Source organism: Rhinoderma darwinii, chromosome 12 (assembly GCF_050947455.1).
Source record: "Rhinoderma darwinii isolate aRhiDar2 chromosome 12, aRhiDar2.hap1, whole genome shotgun sequence".
NCBI lineage: Eukaryota > Metazoa > Chordata > Amphibia > Anura > Rhinodermatidae > Rhinoderma > Rhinoderma darwinii.
The window spans coordinates 3193065-3220734 of NC_134698.1; the positions used below are offsets into that span (position 1 = coordinate 3193065).

Consider the following 27670-nt stretch of genomic DNA (forward strand, 5'->3'; position numbering starts at 1 on the left):
TGCCGATGCTGCATTTCAAAAGTAAACCTGATACTGGGAATAATCCCAGTACAATGGGAGAAGCCTTATTTACCGGTGACTCTGCTGGCACTGGTACTTGTCACCACTATGCCAGTCTAAACAGCGCAGTGTTGTGTTGGCATCTCTACATGGGGCGTTGCCAGACAGAGCTTCTCCATACAAACAAACAGTAAAATGCTCCTCTAGTTTTCTCCCTGAGGTGGGGTGCTTTAGGCCACTGCCCAGTTTGCCACCTTCTAAAACCAGCCCAAAGGTGTCATGGTGGTCACCTGCTGCCCTGGACCCCACACATGATGCAGCAATGAATCATGGGGGCATTCAAGACTTACAGTTCACAGTAAGATGGATCCAAGTCCCGTTTTTGAAGTCCTCGTCACCGTGATGACGATCCAAAAATAGCACCCTGCACTCATACCAACCCTGGTCTTCTGAACGGAGGGAATCAATACGTAGAGAAGCGCCTTCCTCTATCCGCGTGCGTCCTGTGGAGAGATGGATAAAGCGTCAATAAGGCGGCAGGCTTTAATGACTGTTTCCAATAACAACCAGAAGAATACTGAGTACAGCTCTGGAGTATAATACAGGATGTAACTCAGGATAAGTACAGGATAAGTAATGTAATGTATGTACACAGTGACTCCACCAGCAGAATAGTGAGTGCAGCTCTGGAGTATAATACAGGATGTAACTCAGGATCAGTACAGGATAAGTAATGTAATGTATGTACACAGTGACTCCACCAGCAGAATAGTGAGTGCAGCTCTGGAGTATAATACAGGATGTAACTCAGGATCAGTACAGGATAAGTAATGTAATGTATGTACACAGTGACTCCACCAGCAGAATAGTGAGTGCAGCTCTGGAGTATAATACAGGATGTAACTCAGGATCAGTACAGGATAAGTAATGTAATGTATGTACACAGTGACTCCACCAGCAGAATAGTGAGTACAGCTCTGGAGTATAATACATGATGTAACTCAGGATCAGTACAGGATAAGTAATGTATGTACACAGTGACTCCACCAGCAGAATAGTGAGTGCAGCTCTGGAGTATAATACAGGATGTAACTCAGGATCAGTACAGGATAAGTAATGTAATGTATGTACACAGTGACTCCACCAGCAGAATAGTGAGTGCAGCTCTGGAGTATAATACAGGATGTAACTCAGGATCAGTACAGGATAAGTAATGTAATGTATGTACACAGTAACTGCACCAGCAGAATAGTGAGTGCAGCTCTGGTGTATAATACAGGATGTAACTCAGGATCAGTACAGGATAAGTAATGTAATGTATGTACACAGTGACTCCACCAGCAGAATAGTGAGTGCAGCTCTGGAGTATAATACACGATCAGTACAGGATAAGTAATGTAATGTATGTACACAGTGACTCCACCAGCAGAATAGTGAGTGCCGCTCTGGAGTATAATACAGGCTGTAACTCCGTATCAGTACAGGATAAGCAATGTATGTACACAATGACTCCACCAGCAGAATAGTGAGTGCAGCTCTGGAGTATAATACAGGATATAACTCAGGATCAGTACAGGATAAGTAATGTATGTAAACAGTGACTCCACCAGCAGAATAGTGAGTGCAGCTCTGGAGTATAATACAGGATGTAACTCAGGATCAGTACAGGATAAGTAATGTAATGTATGTACACAGTGACTCCACCAGCAGAACAGTGAGTGCAGCTCTGGAGTATAATACAGGATGTAACTCAGGATCAGTACCGGATAAGTAATGTAATGTATGTACACAGTGACTCCACCAGCAGAACAGTGAGTGCAGCTCTGGAGTATAATACAGGATGTAACTCAGGATCAGTACAGGATAAGTAATGTAATGTATGTACACAGTAACTGCACCAGCAGAATAGTGAGTGCAGCTCTGGTGTATAATACAGGATGTAACTCAGGATCAGTACAGGATAAGTAATGTAATGTATGTACACAGTGACTCCACCAGCAGAATAGTGAGTGCAGCTCTGGAGTATAATACACGATCAGTACAGGATAAGTAATGTAATGTATGTACACAGTGACTCCACCAGCAGAATAGTGAGTGCCGCTCTGGAGTATAATACAGGCTGTAACTCCGTATCAGTACAGGATAAGCAATGTATGTACACAATGACTCCACCAGCAGAATAGTGAGTGCAGCTCTGGAGTATAATACAGGATATAACTCAGGATCAGTACAGGATAAGTAATGTATGTAAACAGTGACTCCACCAGCAGAATAGTGAGTGCAGCTCTGGAGTATAATACAGGATGTAACTCAGGATCAGTACAGGATAAGTAATGTAATGTATGTACACAGTGACTCCACCAGCAGAACAGTGAGTGCAGCTCTGGAGTATAATACAGGATGTAACTCAGGATCAGTACCGGATAAGTAATGTAATGTATGTGCACAGTGACTCCACCAGCAGAATAGTGAGTACAGCTCTGGAGTATAATACATGATGTAACTCAGGATCAGTACAGGATAAGTAATGTATGTACACAGTGACTCCACCAGCAGAATAGTGAGTGCAGCTCTGGAGTATAATACAGGATGTAACTCAGGATCAGTACAGGATAAGTAATGTAATGTATGTACACAGTGACTCCACCAGCAGAATAGTGAGTGCAGCTCTGGAGTATAATATAGGATATAACTCAGGATCAGTACAGGATAAGTAATGTAATGTATGTACACAGTGACTCCACCAGCAGAATAGTGAGTGCAGCTCTGGAGTATAATACAGGATGTAACTCAGGATCAGTACAGGATAAGTAATGTAATGTATGTACACAGTGACTCCACCAGCAGAATAGTGAGTGCAGCTCTGGAGTATAATACAGGATGTAACTCAGGATCAGTACAGGATAAGTAATGTAATGTATGTACACAGTGACTGCACCAGCAGAATAGTGAGTGCAGCTCTGGAGTATAATACAGGATGTAACTCAGGATCAGTACAGGATAAGTAATGTAATGTATGTACACAGTGACTCCACCAGCAGAATAGTGAGTGCAGCTCTGGAGTATAATACAGGATGTAACTCAGGATCAGTACAGGATAAGTAATGTAATATATGTACTCAGTGACTCCACCAGCAGAATAGTGAGTGCAGCTCTGGAGTATAATACAGGATGTAACTCAGGATCTGTACAGGATAAGTAATGTAATGTATGTACACAGTGGCTCCACCAGCAGAACAGTGAGTGCAGCTCTGGAGTATGATACAGGATCAGTACAAGACCTGCTGGTGAAGCAAAGAGACATGGTGCGGTTATTATTTTGACAATGCCTCCTCCCAAGGTTTCTGTGTGGTATGGATGTATGGGACGAGCACATATTTGCACTGCGGTGTACACAGGAAAAGGCCAGCTCTGGGCCTCACTGCGATACATGTATTTAAAGATGGTACAATGTCGAGGCTATAGGTTGCTACGAAGCTCAGATACTACATCCAGTTGTGCTCTACAAGTCACTTCAGCCTCTATACGATTTAAAGGGACAGTACATCATACAATAGAAGTCTACATGTTGAATCAACCGTGTTACTACGCACTCATTTCTGTCACGCTAATCCAAAACAGACGCTATAAGCACATCCCACAGCATCATGTAATAATCGTCCCTGTCACTAAACTGTAAATAAAGTTATTATGAGATTAAGGGACAGGGATTCTGGGACCACTCAAAGGGCAAAACGACATGCGGGTGTCGGCGGCTGGAACGCGTCACTCATATAATGTGCCTGATATCTCCTGGCTATGTGGATGGGACACTGTGCAGGGGAGCTCGGGGTGACAAGGGAATGTGGTGAGCGGCCATCTTTGCTGATAAGAGCGCCTTTTAAGGACACAACCAGGTACAAACTATGGGTTCTGCACTTTTAATGAGAAGTTCCCAGATCTAAACTGGGATTGTCATTCAATTTATTACAGAGAATGCACCAGAGAATAGACATATGACCTGAAGGCGGTGATGGAGATACTGACTAATGGAGGTCACTGAGGCAGAGAGGAGTCAAAGGTCAATTGCATTAAGTGCTCCTTAATGTGGCCTTATTAGCAAGTAGATCATTCAGATAAAGCTGAACAAAAGAGCAAGAAAAGAAGGCGAGACGTCCATTCCCAAATATCACTGATGAGAGAACAGTACAACTCCATGTATCCCCAACATAGGAAATGCTCAGACAATTGTCACTAATTGCAAAACTAATTAAAGCCTGAATATCTTTACTAAACCAGCAAAATCTACTACTGCTGTATAATACTGCCCCTATGTACAAGAATATAACTACTATAATACTGCCCCCTATGTACAAGAATATAACTACTATAATACTGCCCCCTATATACAAGAATATAACTACTATAATACTGCTCCCTATATACAGGAATATAACTACTATAATACTACCCCTATATACAAGAATATAGCTACTATAATACTGCCCCCTATATACAAGAATATAACTACTATAATACTGCTCCTATATACAAGAATATAACTACTATAATACTGCTCCTATATACAAGAATATAACTACTATAATACTGCTCCTATATACAAGAATATATCTACTATAATACTGCCCCTATATACAAGAATATAACTACTATAATACTGCTCCCTATATACAAGAATATAACTACTATAATACTGCCCCTATATACAAGAATATAACTACTATAATACTGCTCCCTATATACAAGAATATAACTACTATAATACTGCCCCTATATACAAGCATATAACTACTATAATACTGCCCCCTATATACAAGAATATAACTACTATAATACTGCTCCTATATACAAGAATATAACTACTATAATACTGCCCCCTATATACAAGAATATAACTACTATAATACTGCTCCCTATATACAAGAATATAACTACTATAATACTGCTCCCTATATACAAGAATATAACTACTATAATACTGCCCCCTATATACAAGAATATAACTACTATAATACTGCTCCCTATATACAAGAATATAACTACTATAATACTGCTCCCTATATACAAGAATATAACTATTATAATACTGCCCCTATATACAAGAATATAACTACTATAATACTGTCCCCTATATACAAGAATATAACTACTATAATACTGCCCCTATATACAAGAATATAACTACTATAATACTGCCCCCTATGTACAAGAATATAACTACTATAATACTGCCCCCTATATACAAGAATATAACTACTATAATGCTTCCCCTATATACAAGAATATAACTACTATATTACTGCCCCTATATACAAGAATATAACTACTATAATACTGCCTCCTATATACAAGAATATAACTACTATAATACTGCCCCCTATGTACAAGAATATAACTACTATAATACTGCCCCCTATATACAAGAATATAACTACTATAATACTGCCCCCTATATACAAGAATATAACTACTATAATACTGCCTCCTATATACAAGAATATAACTACTATAATACTGCCCCCTATATACAAGAATATAACTACTATAATACTGCTCCTATATACAAGAATATAACTACTATAATACTGCCCCTATATACAAGAATAGAACTACTATAATACTGCCCCCTATATACAAGAATAGAACTACTATAATACTGCCCTCTATATACAAGAATATAACTACTATAATACTGCCTCCTATATACAAGAATATAACTACTATAATACTGCCTCTATATACAAGAATATAACTGCTATAATACTGCCCCCTATATACAAGAATAGAACTACTATAATACTGCCCCCTATATACAAGAATATAACCACTATAATACTGCTCCTATATACAAGAATATAACTACTATAATACTGCCCCATATGTACAAGACTATAACTACTATAATACTGCTCCTATATACAAGAATATAACTACTATAATACTGCTCCTATATACTAGAATATAACTACTATAATACTGCCCCTATATACAAGAATAGAACTACTATAATACTGCCCCCTATATACAAGAATAGAACTACTATAATACTGCCCTCTATATACAAGAATATAACTACTATAATACTGCCCCCTATGTACAAGAATATAACTACTATAATACTGCTCCCTATGTACAAGAATATAAATACTATAATACTGCCCCCTATATACAAGAATATAACTACTATAATACTGCTCCCTATATACAAGAATATAACTACTATAATACTGCCCTCTATATACAAGAATATAACTACTATAATACTGCCCCCTATGTACAAGAATATAAATATTATAATACTGCTCCCTATATACAAGAATATAACTACTATAATACTGCCCCTATATACAAGAATATAACTACTATAATACTGCTCCCTATGTACAAGAATATAAATACTATAATACTGCTCCCTATATACAAGAATATAACTACTATAATACTGCCCCTATATACAAGAATATAACTAGTATAATACTGCCCCCCATATACAAGAATATAACTACTATAATACTGCTCCCTATGTACAAGAATATAAATACTATAATACTGCCCCCTATATACAAGAATATAACTACTATAATACTACTCCCTATATACAAGAATATAACTGCTATAATACTGCCCCTATATACAAGAATATAACTACTATAATACTGCCCCTATATACAAGAATATAACTACTATAATACTGCCCCTATATACAAGAATATGACTACTATAATACTGCCCCCTATGTACAAGAATATAACTACTATAATACTGCTCCCTATGTACAAGAATATAAATACTATAATACTGCCCCCTATATACAAGAATATAACTACTATAATACTGCTCCTATATACAAGAATATAACTGCTATAATACTGCCCCTATATACAAGAATATAACTACTATAATACTACTCCTATATATGAGACTATAACTACTATAATACTGCCCCTATATACAAAAATATAACTTCTATAATACTGCCCCCTATATACAAGAATATAACTACTATAATACTGCCCCCTATATACAAGAATATAACTACTATAATACGGCCCCCTATATACAAGAATATATCTACTATAATACTGCCCCTATATACAAGAATATAACTACTATAATACTGCCCCCTATATACAAGAATATAACTACTATAATACTGCCCCCTATGTACAAGAATATAACTACTATAATACTGCCCCTATATACAAGAATATAACTATTATAATACTGCCCCTATATACAAGAATATAACTACTATAATACTGCCTCCTATATACAAGAATAGAACTACTATAATAGTGCTCCTATATACAAGAATATAACTACTATAATACTGCCCCTATATACAAGAATATAACTACTATAATACTGCCCCTATATACAAGAATATAACTACTATAATACTGCTCCTATATACAAGAATATAACTACTATAATACTGCTCCTATATACAAGAATATAACTACTATTATACTGCCTCCTATATACAAGAATATAACTACTATAATACTGCTCCCTATATACAAAAATATAACTACTATAATACTGCCCCCTATATACAAGAATATAACTACTATAATACTGCCCCCTATATACAGGAATATAACTACTATAATACTGCTCCCTATATACAAGAATATAACTACTATAATACTGCTCCTATATACAAGAATATAACTACTATTATACTGCCTCCTATATACAAGAATATAACTACTATAATACTGCTCCCTATATACAAGAATATAACTACTATAATACTGCCCCCTATATACAAGAATATAACTACTATAATACTGCTTCTATATACAAGAATATAACTACTATAATACAGCCCCTATATACAGGAATATAACTACTATAATACCGCTCCTATACACAAGAATATAACTACTCTAATACTGCCTCCTATATACAAGAATATAACTACTATAATACTGACGCCTATATACAAGAATATAACTACTATAATACTGCCCCATATATACAAGAATATAACTACTATAATACTGCCTCCTATATACAAGAATATAACTACTATAATACTGCCCCTATATACAAGAATATAACTACTATAATACTGCTCCTATATACAAGAATATAACTACTATAATACTGCTTCTATATACAAGAATATAACTACTATAATACTGCCCCTACATACAAGAATATAACTACTATAATACTGCCCCTATATACAAGAATATAACTACTATAATACTGCCCCTATATACAAGAATATAACTACTATAATACTGCCCCCTATATACAAGAATATAACTACTATAATACTGCCCCCTGTATACAAGAATATAACTACTATAATACTGCTCCTATATACAAGAATATAACTACTATAATACTGCCCCCCTATATACAAGAATATAACTACTATAATACTGCCCCCTATATACAAGAATATAACTACTATAATACTGCCCCTATATACAAGAATATAACTACTATAATACTGCTCCCTATATACAAGAATATAACTACTATAATATTGCCCCCTATATACAAGAATATAACTACTATAATACTGCCCCTATATACAAGAATATAACTACTATAATACTGCCCCCTAGTTACAAGAATATAACTACTATAGTACTGCCCCTATATACAAGAATATAACTACTATAATACTGCCCCCTATATACAAGAATATAACTACTATAATACTGCCCCCTATATATACAAGAATATAACTACTATAATACTGCCCCTATATACAAGAATATAACTACTATAGTACTGCCCCTATATACAAGAATATAACTACTATAATACTGCCTCCTATATACAAGAATATAACTACTATAATACTGCCTCCTATATACAAGAATATAACTACTATAATACTGCCCCTATATACAAGAATATAACTACTATAATACTGCCCCTATATACAAGAATATAACTACTATAATACTGCCCCCTATATACAAGAATATAACTACTATAATACTTCCCCCTATATACAAGAATATAACTACTATAATACTGCCCCCTATATACAAGAATATAACTACTATAATACTGCCCCCTAGTTACAAGAATATAACTACTATAATACTGCTCCTATATACAAGAATATAACTACTATAATACTGCCCCTATATACAAGAATATAACTACTATAATACTGCCCCCTGTATACAAGAATATAACTACTATAATACTGCTCCTATATACAAGAATATAACTACTATAATACTGCTCCCTATATACAAGAATATAACTACTATAATACTGCCCCCTATATACAAGAATATAACTACTATAATACTGCCCCTATATACAAGAATATAACTACTATAATACTGCTCCTATATACAAGAATATAACTACTATAATACTGCTTCTATATACAAGAATATAACTACTATAATACTGCCCCCTATATACAAGAATATAACTACTATAATACTGCCTCTATATACAAGAATATAACTACTATAATACTGCCCCTACATACAAGAATATAACTACTATAATACTGCTTCTATATACAAGAATATAACTACTATAATACTGCCCCTACATACAAGAATATAACTACTATAATACTGCCCCTATATACAAGAATATAACTACTATAATACTGCCCCTATATACAAGAATATAACTACTATAATACTGCCCCCTATATACAAGAATATAACTACTATAATACTGCCCCCTGTATACAAGAATATAACTACTATAATACTGCTCCTATATACAAGAATATAACTACTATAATACTGCCTCCTATATACAAGAATATAACTACTATAATACTGCTCCTATATACAAGAATATAACTACTATAATACTGCCCCTATATACAAGAATATAACTACTATAATACTGCTCCTATATACAAGAATATAACTACTATAATACTGCCCCCTATATACAAGAATATAACTACTATAATACTGCCTCCTATATACAAGAATATAACTACTATAATACTGCCTCCTATATACAAGAATATGACTACTATAATACTGCCCCTATATACAAGAATATAACTACTATAATACTGCCTCTATATACATGAATATAACTACTATAATACTACAGAATATAACTACAGATCTCATTATCTCTTGTATTATATACCAGGCAGTCACATAGGTGCACACTACATTAGCAGTATAGTGATTCTCAGGTCTGACCTCGTCGTTATTTTTATGGGGGATGTTCTTCCCGGGATTCTGGGTGGACTCAGCAGTAGAGGATGAGATGGGAGATAAGACGTGAGGAGCAGATTCAATCTCCTTAATTGTCTGGTGCTATTATCAGTCGCCTGATCCGATCAGAACGACATTACACAAATTTGAATTGGCTAAGACCACAGACCCTCCTCGTACTGGATAAGCTCGGGATAGTCACCGTCACATTGCAGCTTACGCAAAATAGGTCTTAGCTGCCTTTGGAACGCAGAGTTTATAGCGCACAGGCCCCGCCCACGCTTAACCCTTCCATCGCTAGAATCTATTGGACAAGCTCTTCCATCCCAGAATGCCGATCTGCTTCTAGAGGTCTTGGTGATCACCACGCGGTGTGCCATGTAGAACAGAGGTCTATGAAATGGTATATATGGGGCGCCAACGTATTCTGCAACACCATAAGGAGCACGGATGGAAGTGTACACCGCTCCTTGTGGCAGCGGAGTTTACAATCTAATCTCCCTATCTCAGATAACAAAGGGAGAGGGGTTAACCATCCCATGTAAATCATGGACAGCATGTGGCTGAAGTCACCCGAGGTCGGGAGGAAATCCCTCTAATCCTCAGAAGACGGACGCACACCCTTGTTATTTTATATAATAAATACACACGCCCCGTCATGTAAGATATAACCTTATATCTGGGGGGCAGTGATGTCACGTGCGTCACATGATCCTGACAATGTGGATTATGGGATGTTCGGCCCATAGACATCCTAGCTTTATAGAACCATTTCTCAAAACTAATGGAGCTGTAGGGGTAAGTGGAGGGGGAGAAGGTCATGATAGTCCTCTAGGGTTAAATCCTTAAAGGGACACTCCAATTTGTGTCCTGAAAAGCATCAATTTTTCCACAGTCCTGGGAGGGAGCTTGCTGCAGCAGAATGCCCCTCATCCCACATTGGGAAACCAGACCAGCTAAGCTGGTGGCCTACGGCAGTGGTATCGGGATATCCAGTTGTCTTTGTTATTGGCGGTTTATACTTTTTGCCATAGACTGAAATATGAAAGTATGACTTTAAAAGGACACCGAATCTATTTTTCCCTGTTATCAGCCATGTCAGACTGCTGAAACAATGACTGTAGGATTTTTTTTATAGGATGACTGATCGCGGCTTTCTCTCACTGACATATATACATGAATGATATTAGCCGCTGGTCTTATAACCACTATAGGGTATGTGGCCCTTTAAATCTCATCAGGCCTTCACCCAGACCTCATGGATATTTGGATACGGCGGCTATAAACAGCAGTGGGTCTGATTGGCTGCGGAGGGGTCCGGTGATCCAGGCTCGCCCCCGCGTGTATATATAGCTCTCACATATGAATCCTCCTCGCCGTCATTAACTCCCATTCATGAATTCCTCTTCCCTTCTTCGATGACATTATTGTTGTCTTAGTAACCAGCCGCACACATTGCATAGCGACTGACATTCAAAGCATCACAGAGAGGGGGATTCTGGGTAAATAAGGGAGGGGCCTTGACAACTGAATCCCTTTAACACATCTGCCAAAATTATGAACCGAGCGAAAGCATTTAATGGTTAATTATTAGCGGAGGGGAACGGGGCTCTATTAGGCCGGGAAGGAGACCCTGTAAAAAACAAAAAACGGCAGGGGCTAAACCCCTTACCAGGGGGTAAAGGGTTTAGGTTTTTCCATGATGCCCCCCCCTCCTGGATTAGTAGACATACTGGGGTGCAGGGCCGGACTGAGACAATAAAGCAACCCTGGCGCACGAGCCCCAGCAGCCAACACACTGTCTAAAACCGGCCCAGGCCCTAAGCTCCCCAGTCACAGCGCACGTCGGTCGATTCGGTCCACACAGAAGACACTGCTTAAGCACCAGACCACCAGCTCAGGCCGATCTCTGAGCTTTCTTATTGTCCCCATAAGACCAAATGTAAACGTCACTTCCAGCAGGAATAAGAACATGTCATCAGTGGAAGAATTTGTTGGCAACAGTTGAAAGCAGAGGTAGCGCACTGGTAATGATCTCTGCTAATAAATTTGACATGTGAGGACCATGTAGGTTCTATCCCCAGGACCTCCAGCCTTAAAAACAGTTAACACCTGAGCAACTGTCATGTCTTCTAAGGTTTTTCTAGTTGAAGGTCTATCCGCTTGCCAAAATTGTTGGAAAAACTTCACCAAGCAGAAGCAACAAACATGTATAAGTGAGGAGACCACCACCTACCACACAAGCAGCATGCAGGATGCTTTGAACCTAGGGACACAGGTTAACTCCATAGCAAACCAGGCCTAGGCGCATAAGCCCCAAGCCACACTTCTCCCACCTTCCACACTGTGATCTAAAGTTTTTTTTGTTGAAGGTCTGATAACCCGTTTTTAAAAGAGGTGAAAAATGTGTGCTCATGAGGCTGCCGTGCAGCTAGCTCACAGCTTGTGTGATCTGAGTTGAGTGCAGGAATCACTTCTATACAATGTGGGTTCTAACCCCCATGTTGTTCTCCCGGTGACCTTGGGCAGCTCCCCCTTTCCCAAAGTGCCACCTATGGAGAGTTGGATTCTGATACCTGTTTGAGTTATGAGTATATTGCTGAAATCTGTAATAATCTACTATATAAATACAGCTGTCTCAAAAGAGACAGCTGCATAATTAACTTTCTTTACATAATTAACTTTCTTATTCAGCAACAATCTCACTGCACTGCCTCCACACCACTAAGCAAAGTACCATTTTGGACAACCCACCCATCAAGATTTGAACCAAGGACTGCACAGAAGACACACCACCACACCACCACACCACCCCACACCACACCACACCACACCACACCACACCACACCACACCACACCACACCACACCACACCACACCACACCACACCACACCACACCACACCACACCACACCACACCACACCACACCACACCACACCACACCACACCACACCACACCACACCACACCACCCCACCACCCCACCACACCACCACACCACACCACCACACCACACCACACCACCACCACACCACCACCACACCACCACCACCACCACACCACACCACCACACCACACCACCACACCACCAGCTCACCACCAGCTCACCACCAGCTCACCACCAGCTCACATTGGAATAATAGCTTTCTTATTGTCCCCATAAGACCAAATGTAATCATTACGTCCAGCAGGAATAAGAACATGTCATCTTTGGAAGAGTTTGCATCTGGCTCTTGACAGCAGAGGTAGCAAACTGGTAGTGTTCTCTGCTGATAAACTAGAAGTGTCTGTGACATGTTGGTTCTATCCCCAGGATCTCCTCCTTGTGTTTCAGTTTTGAAAGTCTTTCACCAGTGCATGTTCACAAGACGAGACATCCTTTTAAAGGACAAACGCATTGCCCTGTTGAGCATCAGCCGCTTGGCAAAATTGTTGGAAAAACATTACCAAGCAACAAACTTGTATAAGTGAGGAGACCACCATCTACCACACAAGCAGCATGCATGATGCTTTGAACCTAGGGACACAGGTTAACTCCATAGCAAACCAGGCCTAGGCACATAAGCCCCAAGCCACAATGCTGTCACACTGCTCCCACCTTCCCCACTGTGATCTAAAGTTTTTCTTGTTGAAGGTCTGATAACCGTTTTTAAAAGAGATGAAAAATGTGTGCTCATAAGGCTGCTGTGCAGCTAGCTCACAGCTTGCGTGATCCGAGTTGAGTGCAGGAATCACTTCTATACAATGTGGGTTCTAACCCCCATGTTGTTCTCCTAGTGACCTTGGGCAGCTCCCCCTTTCCCAAAGTGCCACCTATGGAGAGATGGATTCTGATACCTGTTTGAGTTATGAGTATATTGCTGAAATCTGTAATAATCTACTATATAAATACAGCTGTCTCAAAAGAGACAGCTGCATAAGTAACTTTCTTCACATAATTAACTTTCTTATGCAGCAACAATCTCACTGCACTGCCTCCACACCACTATAAACACCACCCAACAGAGTTCCTTTTAGACAAGGCCACACATCTGGATTTGAACCAGGGGCTGCACAGAAGACACTCACCACTCAGGCACCACACCACCAGCTCAGGTTGATCTCTGGACTTTCTTATTGTCCCCATTGGAGCAAATGAAAGCATTACGTCCAGCAGGAATAAGAACATGTCATCTTTGGAAAAGTTTGAGGCTGGCTCTTGACATCAGAGGTAGCGCGCTGCTAATGTTCTCTGCTAATAATCTAGAAGTGTCAGGGATGTGTTGGTTCTTTTCCCAGGGTCTCCTCCTTGTGCCTCAGTTTTGAAAGTCTTTCACCAGTGCAGGTTCACAAGGCGAGGCATGCTTTTAAAGGAGAAACGCATTGCTCTGTTGAGCATCAGCCGCTTGCCAAAATTGTTGGAAAAACGTCACCAAGCAGAAGCAACAAACATGTATAAGTGAGGAAACCACCATCTACCACACAAGCAGGATGCTTTGAACCTAGGGACACAGGTTAACTCCATAGCAAACCAGGCCTAGGCACGTAAGCCCCAAGCCACAATGCTGTCACACTGCTCCCACCTTCCCCACTATGATCTAAAGTTTTTTTTTGTTGAAGGTCTGATAACCCGTTTTTAAAAGAGGTGAAAAATGGGTGCTCATGAGGCTGCTGTGCAGCTAGCTCACAGCTTGTGTGATCCGAGTTGAGTGCAGGAATCACTTCTATACAATGTGGGTTCTAACCCCCATGTTGTTCTCCCGGTCACCTTGGGCAGCTCCCCCTTTCCCAAAGTGCCACCTATGGAGAGATGGATTCTGATACCTGTTTGAGTTATGAGTATATTGCTGAAATCTGTAATAATCTACTATATAAATACAGCTGTCTCAAAAGAGACAGCTGCATAAGTAACTTCCTTTACATAATTAACTTTCTTATTCGGCAACAATCTCACTGCACTGCCTCCACACCACTAAGCAAAGTACCATTTTGGACAACCCACCCATCAAGATTTGAACCAAGGACTGCACAGAAGACACACCACTTAACCACCACACCACCAGCTCACATTGGAATAATAGCTTTCTTATTGTCCCCATAAGACCAAATGTAATCATTACGTCCAGCAGGAATAAGAACATGTCATCTTTGGAAGAGTTTGCATCTGGCTCTTAACAGCAGAGGTAGCAAACTGGTAGTGTTCTCTGCTGATAAACTAGAAGTGTCTGTGACATGTTGGTTCTATCCCCAGGAGCTCCTCCTTGTGTTTCAGTTTTGAAAGTCTTTCACCAGTGCATGTTCACAAGACGAGACATCCTTTTAAAGGAGAAACGCATTGCCCTGTTGAGCATCAACCGCTTGGCAAAATTGTTGGAAAAACGTTACCAAGCAACAAACTTGTATAAGTGAGGAGACCACCATTTACCACACAAGCAGCATGCATGATGCTTTGAACCTAGGGACACAGGTTAACTCCATAGCAAACCAGGCCTAGGCACATAAGCCCCAAGCCACAATGCTGTCACACTGCCCCCCCTCTCCCCACTGTGATCTAAAGTTTTTCTTGTTGAAGGTCTGATAACCCGTTTTTAAAAGAGGTGAAAAATGTGTGCCCATAAGGCTGCTGTGCAGCTAGCTCACAGCTTGCGTGATCCGAGTTGAGTGCAGGAATCACCTCTATATAATGTGGGTTCTAACCCCAATGTTGTTCTCCCAGTGATGTTGGGCAGCTCCCCCTTTCCCAAAGTGCCACCTATGGAGAGATGGATTCTGATACTGTTTGAGTTATGAGTATATTGCTGAAATCTGTAATAATCTACTATATAAATACAGCTGTCTCAAAAGAGACAGCTGCATAAGTAACTTCCTTTACATAATTAACTTTCTTATGCAGCAACAATCCCACTGCACTGCCTCCACACCACTATAAACTCCAGCCAGCAGAGTTCCCTTTTAGACAAGTACACACTTCAGGATTTGAACCAGGTTCTGCACAGAAGACACTCCATGTTTAGGGTGCAGCTTGACCACCAGCCCAGGTTGATCTCAGGACTTTCTTGTTGTTCCCATAAGACCAAATATAAACATCAATTCCAGCAGAACATGTCATCTTAGGAAGAATTTGCAGCCCACTCTTAACACCAGAAGTAGTGCACTGGTAAAGTTCTCTGATAATAAATTAGGAGTGCGGAACGTGTGGGTTGTATCCCTGGGATCTCCTCCTCCATAAGACCAAATGTAATTGTCACTTCCAGCAGGAATAAGAACATGTCATCTTTGGAAGAATTTGAAGCAAGCTCTTGACAGCAGAGGTAGCGCACTGGTAAAGTTCTCTGCTGATGAATTATATGAGTCAGGAACATTCGGGATCTCATGATCTCCAAGGCATTCATTTAAAATAGAAATGCATTACCCTGTTGAGCGCCAGCCACTTGGGAAAATGTTGTCACCTTTAAAGGGAATGTGTCGCCAGAAAAACATGTTTTTTTTTTAAAAATTAAACATTTAGTGTGTGGGTGATTAAACATTGTTCAAATTTTTTTTAGTTTTTTCACGAGTCAGGAAATAGTCAGGAAATATTATAAATTAATTCTAATTTATAATACTACCCATTTTTGGTCACTAGATGGAGCTATTCCCAAAATTGCAGCATTGCAACATTGGGTTAAAAGCCCTCGCTCTAGTGAGCTCTCAGCATCCCCCCCTCCTTTATCCTGGCTAGTGCCGGGATAAACGAGGGGTTTGAACGGTGTAACCTCCTACACTGTGTGTCGCCATTTTTTGAGCTAACACACAGTGTAGTAGGTTTACATACAGTAGTAAACACACACAAACACGAACATACATTGAAATCTCTTACCTGCTCCTGCCGCCGCGGCTCCCTCCGGCCCGTCCGCTCCGTTTGCTGCCGCTGGTCCAAGTGCACAAATCCGGAAGCCGCGACCGGAAGCAGTAATATTACTGTCCGGCCGCGACTTCCGGTCCACAGGAAAATGGCGCCAATTTCGAATTGGACTGTGTGGGAGCGGCGCATGCGCAGTTCCCACACAGACGCCGTACACTGAAGTCAATGGGACGGGAGCCGTTCGCAGTCCCTATGGGACTGTGGCTGCCGTATTCCATGTCTGTATGTGTCGTTAATCGACACAGACAGAAATGGAACAAAAAATGGCAGCCCCCATAGGGAAGAAAAAGTGTAAAAATAAGAAAAAGTAAAACACAAACACACAAATGAATATAAACGTTTTTAATAAAGCACTAACATCTTTAACATATAAAAAAATAATTTGTGATGACACTGTTCCTTAAGCACAAGCAGCTCACTCATATAAGTAAGGAGACCGCCATCTACCACGCAAGTTGCATGCAGCAAACCCAGGTACATGGGCTAACACCGTAGTGTTCCTGAACTGAGCACTTTAGCCCCAGTCACAGCGCTCTCATGAGATGATGTGGTCAAAAGTGACTTCTGTTGAAAGTCAGATTACCGCACTTTTTTTCATGAGGTGAACAATGTGATCTGGTGGAGCCGTCGTCCTGCAGCTTATGTGTTCAGACACAACCGTATATGCCACTAGCACCTTATTAGTAAAACGCTTTATCGCCGGCAGCTGGGAAAGATATTCACAGGACTGACAGGCTTTTTTTTAAATGTATATTTCTTGTTTAAGAACGGCAGAAGGAGACATCAGGTCTCCACAGGAGCGAAGGAGTGTAGGAACCTCAATATAAATCAAGTAGAAAAATAAATGACACAATCAAATTACAAAGACGTGATATATTTTTTTTCTTTTTAAAGACGATCTTGACAGAACAAATATAAAGCAAGAAACCAAACAACAGGAGGCGAGATGATCATTTTAGGCACAACTCCGAGCAGTAAAGCTCATGTAAAGTGCATATGGTCCTGTCCGTCCCTCCCCCCATCACCTTCATTTATTAACCCTTCTTCTCCGCACTGTACAGTCGTTTATACTTCTTATTCTTACTAAAGATATTGCACAAATATTATACAAGAGAACGGGGTCAGTGACATCTAGAGAAGACGAGGAGTTCATTAAAGGGGTTTTCCACCATCTGACAACTGATGACCTATCCACCGGATAGGTCATCAGTACATGATCTGTGGGGGTCCGACCCCCCCCCCCCAACCTCGCACAGATCAGCTGCTCCGGTGCCTCCGTGCAGTGGACTTACATGGCGGAAGCAGTTGGCTCCGGCTATGGAATAGTGGCTGAGCTTCTACAGCACGGCCGCTATGCTATGTATGGAGCCAACTGCTGCCGGCTCCGTACATCGCATTATGTGCCATAACATCCGATGCCCGCAGGCCACTGGAGCGGTTTAACAGTGCCGGACCCGCACCGATGACATACTGATGACCTATCCGGTGGATAGGTCATCAGTTGTCAGAAGGTGGAAAACCCCTTTAACCGATTACGTCTAAACCAGCTTTCTGTGCCACTTGTAAGACCCGGGTCACCACAGATAACACATCTGACAACAGTTTTGAGACCGACACATATTTTGGTTTTCACAGTTTTCTGCTTCAGGGTTTTTCGATCTTTCTAGTCGGATGTTTCTCTGGTTACTGAAGTACAATTATAAACATTTCATACGTTTTTAAACTTTTATTGACAAATACATCAAGTTTATGCAAAGACTCGATATTTACAGTGTTGACCCTTCTTTTTCAAGACTTCGGCAATTCGCTCTGTCATGCTGGATGTCAGCTTCTGGGCCAAATCCTGACCAATTCTTACCTAATCAGTGCTTGGGTCTATCACAATTTATGTGTTTGTTTTTTTTTGTCCACCCAATAGGATTGAGATCTGGGGAGTTTTCTGGCCATGAACGCAAAATGTCAAAGTCTTGTTCACCGAGCCCCTTAGTTCTCACTTTTGCCTTGTGACATGGTCCATCATACCGGAAATAGCATTGTTCATCACCTTAGGGTATGTTCACACGCTGAGCCAAAAACGTCTGAAAATACAGAGCTGTTTTCAAGGGAAAACAGCACCTGATTTTCAGACGTTTTTTGAGCAACTCACGTTTTTCGCTGCGTTTTTCGGGCCGTTTTCGCGCCGTTTTTTCGGCCGTTTTTGGAGCTGTTATCAATAGAGACTATGAGAAAACGGCTCCAAAAACGGCCCAAGAAGTGTCCTGCACTTCTTTTGACGAGGCTGTAATTTTACGTGTCGTCTTGTGACAGCTGTCAAATGACGACACGTAAATGACAGGTCGTCTGCACAGTACGTCGGCAAACCCATTCTAATGAATGGGCAGATGTTTGCCGACGTATTTTCAGACGTAAAACGAGGCATAATACGCCTCGTTTACGTCTGAAAATAGGTTGTGTGAACCCAGCCTAAATGCTCCTGGGTGGTTGGGAGAAGTTGCTCCTGGGTGGTTGGGAGAAGTTGCTCCTGGGTGGCTGGGAGAAGATGCTCCTGGGTGGCTGGGAGAAGATGCTCCTGGGTGGCTGGGAGAAGTTGCTCCTGGGTGGTCGGGAGAAGTTGCTCCTGGGTGGCTGGGAGAAGTTGCTCCTGCGTGGTCGGGAGAAGTTGCTCCTGCGTGGTCGGGAGAAGTTGCTCCTGGGTGGTCGGGAGAAGATGCTCCTGGGTGGTCGGGAGAAGTTGCTCCTGGGTGGTCGGGAGAAGTTGCTCCTGCGTGGTCGGGAGAAGTTGCTCCTGCGTGGTCGGGAGAAGTTGCTCCTGCGTGGTCGGGAGAAGTTGCTCCTGCGTGGTTGGGAGAAGTTGCTCCTGCGTGGTCGGGAGAAGTTGCTCCTGCGTGGTCGGGAGAAGTTGCTCCTGGGTGGTCGGGAGAAGTTGCTCCTGCGTGGTCGGGAGAAGTTGCTCCTGCGTGGTCGGGAGAAGTTGCTCCTGGGTGGTCGGGAGAAGATGCTCCTGGGTGGTCGGGAGAAGTTGCTCCTGGGTGGTCGGGAGAAGTTGCTCCTGCGTGGTCGGGAGAAGTTGCTCCTGCGTGGTCGGGAGAAGTTGCTCCTGCGTGGTCGGGAGAAGTTGCTCCTGCGTGGTTGGGAGAAGTTGCTCCTGGGTGGCTGAGAGAAGTTGCTCCTGCGTGGTCGGGAGAAGTTGCTCCTGGGTGGTCGGGAGAAGTTGCTCCTGGGTGGTCGGGAGAAGTTGCTCCTGGGTGGTCGGGAGAAGATGCTCCTGGGTGGTCGGGAGAAGATGCTCCTGGATGGTCGGGAGAAGATGCTCCTGGATGGTCGGGAGTAGTTGCTCCTGGGTGGTTGGGAGAAGTTGCTTCTGGGTGGTCGGGAGACGTTGCTCCTGGAGGATGCTTAGATACTGTTCTTTATTCATGGTAGTGTTCTTAAAGGAACAGTGTCATCACAAATAATTTTTTTATATGTTAAAGATGTTAGTGCTTTAATAAAAACGTTTATATTCATTTGTGTGTTTGTGTTTTACTGTTTCTTATTTTTACACTTTTTCTTCCCTATGGGGGCTGCCATTTTTTGTTCCATTTCTGTGTGTGTCGATTAACGACACACACAGACATGGAATACGGCAGCCACAGTCCCATAGGGACTGCGAACGGCTCCCGTCCCATTGACTGCCGTGTACGGCGTCTGTGTGGGAACTGCGCATGCGCCGCTCCCACACAGTCCTATTCGAAATTGGCGCCGTCCGGCGCCATTTTCCTGTGGACCGGAAGTCGCGGCCGGACAGTAATATTACTACTTCCGGTCGCGGCTTCCGGACTTGTGCACATGGAACAGCGGCAGCAAACGGAGCGGACGGGCCGGAGGGAGCCGCGGCGGCAGGAGCAGGTAAGAGATTTCAATGTATGTTAGTGTTTGTGTGTGTTTACTACTGTATGTAAACCTACTACACTGTGGGTTACCTCAAAAAATGGCGACACACAGTGTAGGAGGTTAAACCTTTTAGCGCCGGGATAAACGAGGGGGGGATGCTGAGAGCTCACTAGAGCGAGGGCTTTTAACCCAATGTTGCAATGCTGCAATTTTGGGAACTAGCTCCATCTAGTGACCAAAAATGGGTAGTATTATAAATTAGAAAAAATGTATAATATTTCCTGACTCGCGAAAAAAATAAAAAAAATTTGAACAATGTTTAATCACCCACACACTAAATGTTTAAAAAAAAAACATGGTTTTTCTGGCAACACATTCCCTTTAAGCAAAGTTTTGAGCCCACTCCCTTGGATGAAAAGCAACCCCACACATGAATGGTTTTTAGGATGCTTTACTGTTGGCATGACGCAGAACTCATGGTAGCGCCCACCCTTCTCTGGACAATCATTCCTCCAAATGTCCCAAACAGTCTGAAGGCGGCTTCATCAGAGAAAATAACTTAACCTCAGTCCCCTGCAGTCCAATCCCGGTACTTCCTGCAGAGGACTGTCCTCAATCTTTTACTTGGAGAGAAGTGGCTTCTTTGCTGCCCTCCTTAACACCAGGCCAGCCTCCACAAGCCTTCACCTCACTGTGCGGTCAGATGCACGGACACCGGCCTGCTGCCATTCCTGAGCACGCTCTGCACCGGTGTAGAACCGATCCTGTAGCTTAATCCTCTTTAGGGGACGGTCCTGGCACTTGCTGGACTTTCTTGGTCGCCCTGAAGCTTCTTCACAGAAATCGACCCTCTCTTCTTGAAGTTATTGATGATCCGATAAATGGTTAAAGGGGTTTTCCCAGCAGGGACATTTATGACAGATGCAGGTCCCACATCTGGAACCCGCACCTATCTCTAGAACGGGGCCCCCTAAACTCCGTTCTACCGCTCTGTGTTGCGGCTGAATGAGGTGAATTCCGACCATAAAAAAAAGGTTATATGGTCTTGAGTTAGAAAAACAGCGTATCTCGCGGAGCTAAGCTGTTTCTGTAAGTCCCACACAACTGAATGGTAGTTACAGAAACAGCGCAGCTCAGCGAGCTGCGCTGTTTTCTTGTTCATGGTCGAAAATCACACGCATTAGCCGCATCACAGATCGGAAGAACGAGGTTTAGGGTGCCCCTTTTAGAGATAGGCGGTGGGCACCATTAAGTTGTATTAGTTGTCACCCAGTTCTCCCAAACACAGACTTGGTACAAGAAAAAAAAATATGTGCCCCCTCCAATTACTCCCTCCACATGGCTGCACCTTGGAGGACAGAGGATGAGGGTAGAGAAGAATAGATAAGTGAGGGCGGGGGAGGGGATCAAAGTTACTCCAGCATTTTTCAAACTTTCAAAAGCTGCATCCAGGAAATCCCTCAGCGTCGTCCATTAACCCTCTCCTACCCAGACTGGTGGGATGCGGGTGAGAGACCCAGACAAAAGCCGAGGAGGAAGCGGCAGCTCAATTATTATCACTAATTATATCCCAGATCAAGTGCGTAATACAGACAATGACAATTATAATCACTCCCAACGTACAGCGCGGACCGCAGGAGCTTACAGTCTACACCCCGCCAGTCAGAGATTAATGTACAGCTGTGCCGCTCCCAGAAAACATCACACATGAGAGGCTTAGATACAGAAACTCAGCAAAGAGTATCACACATGAGAGGCTTAGATACAGTGGCTCTGTCAACAGAATCACACAAGAAGATTAGATACAGTAGCTTAGCAGACAGTATCACACATGATAGGATTAGATACAGTGGCTCAGTCAACAGTATCACACAAGAGGATTAGATACAGTAGCTTAGAAGACAGTATCACATGATAGGATTAGATACATGGCTCATCAGGCAGTATCACACATCATAGGATTAGATACAGTGGCTCAGTCAATAGTATCACACGAGAGGATTAGATACACAGCTCAGCAGACAGTATCACACATGATAGGATTAGATACACAGTTCAGCAGACAGTATCACACATCATAGGATTAGATACAGCAGCTAGTATCATATATGATAGCAGATGTATCTAAACCTAAGATTAGCTCATTGGAACATCAGTTGGTGTTCTGCTCCCGCTCTCTCTACCTCTCTAGATTGTAAGCTCCTGTGGCCAGTAGCGTAATTAGAAAACATTCTTTACCGTTTTGATGTGTTGAGCTCCTTGGCGGGTCGGGGTCTCGGCTGCCCCTCATGTCGCTCTTCATACTCTGGCCTTTATTCAACTGCGCAGATTGCGTGCTTCATATCTGGAGAATATTTGGCAGAGAATTCAGGAGGGGGCAGCGTGTCCTCCCCACAACGCTTATTACCCGCGCTCCGGCCATAGTCAAATCTCACCAGCAATTTACTAGAGACGATTAATGATTGTAGTATCCGAGGAGACTACAAGTGTCCCCCATACTCAGGAATGACAGGCTTAGATACACCAGCTAAACAGACAGTATCACACATGACAGGCTTAGATACACCAGATCAGCAGACAGTATCACACAGGATAGGATTAGATACACAGCTCAGCAGACAGTATCACACATGATAGGATTAGATACACAGCTCAGCAGACTGTATCACACATGATAGGATTAGATACACAGCTCAGCAGACAGTATCACACATGATAGGATTAGATACACGGCTCAGCAGACTGTATCACACATGATAGGATTAGATACACAGCTCAGCAGACAGTATCACACATGATAGGATTAGATACACGGCTCAGCAGACAGTATCACACATGATAGGATTAGATACACAGCAGACAGTATCCCACATGATAGGATTAGATACACGGCTCAGCAGACAGTATCACACATTGTAGGCTTTGATACACATAGTAGGCTGAGATACATGGTCTCAGATGTCATTTTGGCACGGTCTGGATAGATGTCACACTTGTGGTGTCTCCCCCTTCGCCCTCATTATATATTTTCGTGCGCGTCCTCCATCTTCTTCCTCCAGTGCGTTCCCACAATACAGGACGACGCAGCCGCTCGCTGACTCCAGACTTTGAAAAATGCACAAAAAAAACCCACGACCTCCACCAGCGCCCGCCTGTCCTGCCAGCCCCTCCTCCGCCGCCCCGGGACCCTCCCTCCGTCCACCTGGTAACCATGGCAAAGGAAATTTAAATCTAAGCACTTGGACAATGCCAGGCGGCGTCCATTGTATCTCCGCGCTGCTCCTCCGCTCATTCCTTTCTCCTCCCTGGGATTGAAAATAAACAAGCTGTTACCAGGGAAGCCGAGGACCCCAAATCTACGCCCTCCTCCCTCACCCGTCTTCACCCTTCCTCTAGTTATATCAGCCTTTCATGTCACCCGATGTGGCCCTGGTTAAAACTTTTATGAGTCGCACCTTTGCCCACATCCCCGGGCAGGAGGAGAAGACGACGATTAATAAGTAACCGCACCAGTATCCTATGGTGAGGACTCATGGGAGGTCCCGGCCGTAAAAGAGACTCATAAAAAAAAAAAAAAAAAAAAATTGGTCAAAAAATTAACCAAAAAGAAAAACATAAAAATAATAATAATGAAATGAACAAATAAACCAGAGACAAATGAAGGGGTTAATCCAGTAAAGGGAATTGGGACTGCCCAAAAATGTATCTTTTCCCCAAAAAATGTATATATATATATCTGTGTGTGAGTATTTACCTGCTGCGGTGACCCGGGCGACATTACACATCGGATACTCGCACCCACGTCAGTAAATCCGTGACCAAAGCCTCCTATAGAGCAGCGTTCATGTGATATATGGTTCCCCTATAGAGGAGCAGCCGCACCAAAACAATACACCTGCTGTGAGAGAGCAGAGATCACCCAGGAGAGGGGGAGGGGGATGAACTTACTCCCAGGGTCTTTGCTCTTTACTCCGATCGCATGTCATGATCTTATAGGAAAACGGTTAGAAATGACACAGAAGGGGTTAATATTTATTTTTTAATAAATAATTTTTTTGGGGGACAGACCACGGAAGACAAAATTCCGAAAACTCCTTCCAGGGCTGATCTGACACACGCTCGTTTGAGTAAGACCGTACGGAGAGGTAATGAACCGGCCGCAATACGACCAACAACTGCGCCGGTGCCAGGTTTGGCGCAGCGATCAGATACCCTGTTAATGGCTGCGCGTTGTTGCGGGTAAAATGGGCTTTTACCTGCAAAATCCGCAGTACTTCCGTAATTCGCAGTACAAATGCACAGTTTTGCCGCACGTTCCGGCACGGCACAGTACTGGTGCGAACCTCCACCCTAAGTCTAGAAAATATTGAACCCTCAGACACGTAATTTCCTGACCCGGCTAATCTCTTATGATCGGTTACCTAATTGGGATTGTGACTATAATGCGGCGGCACTCTCTAATTTAAGGGACCAGATCCCTATTTGACTCAAGGTGTAGGCAGCCAAAGTGGGGAGGACCATGAAATGCCCCACAATTTCTCTCCTATTCTGGGCACCATTTGTTGCCACCCATCGAGGTTGCCGTTACGTTTCCCCATAAAGCAGAAAACGGGTAGGGAAAATCCTGAAATTGGTGTACGCCACATTGCCTTGTGGTTCTTGATCGGGACCATAAAAAAAAATAGGGATAAAAAAAAAATGTAGGAATATTTTGGGCTTGTTTTTCCCTAAACGTTTCTGATGTGTAACCACCAAGTCGTGTGAGCTGCCGGGAGTTACATTCACACACGGTCCTATAATGCTGCGGTTGTAAATACGCCCCCCGCCCCTTCTCCGATACACTGCCTAATCCCAATGACACAGAAACATTCCAAGTAGAAATATCCCTGTGAACGTCGCGTCCGCTCCACACCCCGGAGCCTGAGGCTGCTAACTTCTTCTAAAGTGACCGTTGGGGACCCCTCCCCTGTAGAGAAGATAAAGGATCTTTTGTTTCGGCGTGGGACAATGCTTGTCGTCCCGAGAGAATAGGAGTTTATTAGTCTCTGGTGACACGACCCCGGATCATCTCATGACAAGAAATTCAGGTTCGGAGTGTGGAGCCAGCTCTCCCATGTGCGTCTCTGTTTGCTCACCTGGTAATTACGCTCATTAACGAGCATTAATCCCGGGACTCGTGGTTGACTTTTTGGACGATCACAATGGATTCATTATGAAAAACCAACATAGACTTAAAAACGAGGCCCCGTACAATCCTGTTACTACAAGAAGAACACCGGGCTGGGGGCCAAACCTGCCAAAGACCGTAGATCTTGTTCTTGGTGAATCTTGCCGATTTTGGTGGGAACCACCAACAAACTATTGTCTACGGGGATGCCAGATGCTTCTCCAACCTCTTATGGGCCCTTTTACTAGAACCAATGGACAATAATAATACAACTGCTCGTTCCCATCCAGTTTGTATAATGTCGGAAAGAGAGACATGTGCTGGCGACAAACGACCACTTTATGATCAGCCGCTGAATAAGCGATCACTAGATCGTCAGCTGATGATCATGAACGATCGTTCGATCACCTGATCAATGACCCGTGTAAAAGGGCCTTAAGCCGAGTGAAACTTGGACTGGACAAGTTGGCATTTACCTGCCCGACTCTATTGCTTGCCACAGAGATTAGTGGCACCAGATGTATCTGGCGGCCACTCATCTCTCCCCTGTCCTATTGAACATGGACATTTGGCCAGTTTGGGAATTCGGAGGTTATACTTGTTGTCTGAACTTCGGCCAATTTCAAGAATTTATCAGACCCCTTTGAATAAGGTTATATACCAGATACCCTAGTAACCGAAGGCTAGTGGGTAAGACTCTCTGTCATTGGCCGATATGGATTACTTGACTCCGCCTCCATTTTTCATCTACAAAAACGGCGTTGTGGAGCCGGCCCAGAGTCCAATAAGCCGAAACAGGAGTCGCTGGAATCTGGAGTCTGTGGGGCCGGCTCCATTGCATCTCGAGGGGGTGTCGATTTAGGTCACGTGACCTGCCGGTGACTGGGATTACTTGGCTCAAGGAATAAAGGTTACCCTAATCTACACAAGATGGCAACACCCCCCCCCCCCCACCAACCATCAAGTTTAAGCCCCCTCCTTCCCCCTCCATTTGCAATAAAGCGTGATTAATCGTGTCTGACACCGGAGGCAAAACAGCGAGACGACTTAAATTCCCCAAGGCGGATTAACCCCTGATCTGCCAAGTACCTAACAAAATTATAAATATATGGACATGGGGAACAATAAAGAATACAAAAATGTGTGTCTAGTCCCAAGAGCTGACAATCGAGGTAGCGCAATACATGACTTCAGAGAAGCCTGCACTAGATATATCTATAAATCCATATGATACCAGGACAGATTGTAACTAGTAATACATGCCAGTCTGTGGTCGGGCAGCGGTGACCCGCTACATAGCACCCTCCTGTATATAGTCATTCATGCGATTACTTCCTCATTCCCATAAGAGTGCGCTCCACCTGCGCCGCAGGACTGAGATGTTTATATTACAGCAGGTAAGGAACAAGAAGCCTGTGTCTGGCTGGGTAACCCTATGCCCGGGCTCGGGTGACAGATACTGATCTCAGGGACTACTATCCGTCCACACAACCGTTACTATGGCCGTATACAGCACCGCGCCGACCGCGCGTATATCCTGACGCACCAAAGACTGGACTTTGTTGC

At 42.6% G+C, this 27670-nt stretch overlaps 2 protein-coding genes across 2 annotated transcripts in view; both read right to left on the minus strand.

Annotated features, from left to right (window-relative positions):
• Positions 1-339: 339 nt before the first annotated feature.
• Positions 340-27670, minus strand: part of IGSF9 (immunoglobulin superfamily member 9) — a 51869-nt gene continuing 24538 nt past the window's right edge. The window contains exon 4 of the mRNA XM_075844537.1: positions 340-503. Coding sequence (XP_075700652.1) covers positions 340-503 — 164 coding nt within the window. The remainder of the gene's footprint in view (positions 504-27670) is intronic.
• LOC142664630 (uncharacterized) lies at positions 19496-20482 on the minus strand. Its single transcript, XM_075843795.1, has 2 exons — positions 20204-20482; positions 19496-19822 (listed from the first exon to the last, which is right to left on the minus strand). The coding sequence occupies exons 1-2, from the start codon at positions 20480-20482 to the stop codon at positions 19496-19498; spliced, it is 606 nt and encodes a 201-aa protein (XP_075699910.1).

Coding starts and splice junctions, on each gene's coding strand:
- LOC142664630 (XM_075843795.1), bottom strand. CDS start 20,482: ATGAATAAAGAACAGTATCTAAGCATCCTCCAGGAGCAACGTCTCCCG. Junction 19,823..20,203: donor TCTCAGCCACCCAGGAGCAA/CTTCTCCCAACC, acceptor ACCACGCAGGAG/CAACTTCTCCCGACCACCCA.